The 2,524-nt window shown below is 62.1% G+C and overlaps 1 protein-coding gene across 1 annotated transcript, besides 3 other annotated features; it reads right to left on the bottom strand.

The window, feature by feature from the left end:
• Positions 1-27: 27 nt before the first annotated feature.
• Positions 28-61: a microsatellite.
• Positions 62-250: 189 nt separating this feature from the next.
• Positions 251-285: a microsatellite.
• A 369-nt stretch (positions 286-654) lies between these two features.
• Positions 655-696: a microsatellite.
• A 150-nt stretch (positions 697-846) lies between these two features.
• Tco025E_09633 (trans-sialidase) lies at positions 847-2,523 on the bottom strand (the record flags this gene model as incomplete). Its single annotated transcript, XM_029376444.1, has 1 exon — positions 847-2,523. A coding segment is annotated over one exon (1,677 nt), but the record flags the coding sequence as incomplete, so codon positions are not given.
• Position 2,524: the final 1 nt, after the last annotated feature.

Here is a 2,524-nt window from a genome sequence, read left to right as displayed (position 1 = left end):
CGGTGCGTCCGCGCAGGCCGCGACGGTTGCGTGTCTGCGTGTGTGTGTGTGTGTGTATGTGGCTTCGGAGCCTCCAAAGCGCACAGCGGCAAGCTGCGTTTGGTCTCACCTTTCCTCCTGCGTGGGAGAAGGGGAGCGAAGGAAAAGAGAAACAACCAACGCGGAAGGGCGTGTTGGCACACCGGCGGAAGAGAAATTTAAGAACGGCGCGACCCCACACGGCAGCGGTGCGCATCGCCCAGGCCGCAGCAGCAGAGAAGCAAAGAAGCAGAGAAGGCAGAGAAGAGGAGTGACGAATTCCCGCACGACCCCCACAAGAAGAAAAAAAAGGAAATTACTTCGGCAGGTGTTTCGTTCCTTCACGTGTCCAGCAGCCCAAGAGGACCGTGGGAGTGCATGCGTATTTGATGCCTGCACCAATAAAAGCAAAAGAAAAAAAGAAAGAAACAACTGCCTGTTGCAGGAGCCCACACACCCCTCGCACATTTCTTGCCGCGTTCGGCCTGCGCTTCCACCCATCAGTTGCGTCGAATCCGTGCGGCGCACAGCACTGCGGCCGGCACCGCGTCTGTGTGCGGCAGCAGCAAACAGGAGGGGGAAAAGGGTGCGCCGCCCACTGGAACGTGCATGGGGCAGAGAAGCAAGAAGCTATTTAAAAAAAAAGCAATTCGAAAAAAGGAAAAAAGAAAAAGAAAAGATGACTGCTCCCGGCGTTCAACCCAACGGGAGAACTTGCACACGACCAGGAAGCAAAGACGATCCGCAGCGGATCAGCAATTAACTTGGGGGGGGGGGGACGCACATGCATTCTCTCTGTGTGCCGCGGCCCTGCGACACCACCGCCGCTCAGCACAGCGCGGAGAGGGCCCACAGCGCAAGCACAAGCAGCGAGAGCGCCGCAGACACACGCCCACGCACAGTACCGTCGCCGCCCCCAGCCTCCCTCTGCACTGTGCCCGCAGCCTCCTTTGCAAGTGCGGCGGAGGCGTTGCTGAGGTCCGGCGCCGGAGCACCGCGCGGCACCGACGCATCCCACGCAGAACTCCCAGCCGCGTCGGTCGTCGCGGGGCCAGTGCCGGCCGCCACTGACGGCTCCTCGGCCACGCCGCCAGTTGCTGCAGCCTCGTCGCGCGCAGAGTTCGTCGGGTCACTGGCGGCGGATGCGGCGGTGCGAGGCGCCTCCCCCGGTTCCGTCACGCTGGCCTCCTCTTCCTCCTCCTTCCTTTTCAGAGCGGCAACCTCACCGGCGTTGAAGCAGCGGTTGTACAGCAAGACGTTCGTCACCGCCACGCGGCCCTCAAAGGTTGCTTCTCTGTCCCCATAGTCCCCAACGAGGATGTGCGAGACCCTCTCCGGTGGCATGTCCCGCGGCCCCCGCCCCGGCGGAGGTTCGTCAGACTCAAGCGCAATCTCAGGCGAAGCAGCCAAACCCGCCGGACGCTTTCCCTCCAAACTCCCCACAAGCCGCCCGTCGACGTATGCCGAGCCGCCGCCGTTTTCCACCGTGAGCACCACTCGGTATGCCCTCCCCTCCTCCCACGCCAGTGTTTGTGTGCTCCCTCCTGCTTCTGCTCTGAGCTTCGTCCTCCAGCGCTTCTGCTCGTCGTACCACAGCCCCAGATATAGCCCAGTGAACGTTGTCCCCACGCCCAGCAGTGGGGTGGCGGTCGGTGGCGCTTTGTTGATGGTCACCGTCGCCACAAGAGTCACCTCTTCGCCCAGAGGACCGTGCCCTGGGCCTTCCTCGCCTCCGCCCGCCGGCCACACAATCGATGCACCACGCCCCGCCAGCTCAAAGCCATTATCGACCTTCTTTGCCCCTTTATACACCGTGGCGCCCACCCCAAGGTACTCGTCCTTCCAGTGGGTATTGTTGCCATTGTTCGACAAAAACCCAACCAGCCCGTCCGTTGGCATCGCACCGACGCAGGCAGCAGCGGGGGCGGCGGCGGGGCCGCAAAGCTTTGCGACTCTGGCGTCCACATCCTTCCAAGTTTGCAGCACGCCCTTGATCCGCTGCAGCTGCTCTGGGAGTCGCGCAAGAACAAGAATGTCTGAGCGTTCAACCGGGCCTTTCTTCGCGTAGAGGGCAAACAACTCATCTCTTGTGTACAGCAGCGAGCTGAAGGGGGCGTGCCCCGCCTCAGCAGCAGTAGATATTGGCCCAACATCGTGGGTCCGAGCACCGTCGGAGAGCCACAGGTGGAGGAAGTGGTGCGTTTGGCGCCCAACACTATGCTCCGACAGCGTGGTGTACAGCAGCACACTCCTGCCCGCAATGGTTGCAGTCATGAGGTCGGAAGCAACGTGGACCGTCGTCAATGCGTAGGCGTCGCCCAACAGGCGCAAGACCGGCCCGGCGGCCTCTCTCCACGTTTTTCCCCCGTCACCGGATTCGAAGACCCTGCGCCGCCACTGAGAAGAAAATCCGGAGGTGGCCATAAAGAGTTTCCCCGCCCACTCGAGAAGCGTGGCACTGTCACAGTCCTCAGCAACCAGAGGCGCCGCAGGAAGCCTCCAATTA

Source organism: Trypanosoma conorhini (assembly GCF_003719485.1).
Source record: "Trypanosoma conorhini strain 025E chromosome Unknown Tco_14.4_contig_01203, whole genome shotgun sequence".
NCBI lineage: Eukaryota > Euglenozoa > Kinetoplastea > Trypanosomatida > Trypanosomatidae > Trypanosoma > Trypanosoma conorhini.
The sequence above is the reverse complement of the archived record's forward strand: the minus strand, read 5'-3'. Positions and strand labels throughout refer to the sequence as shown.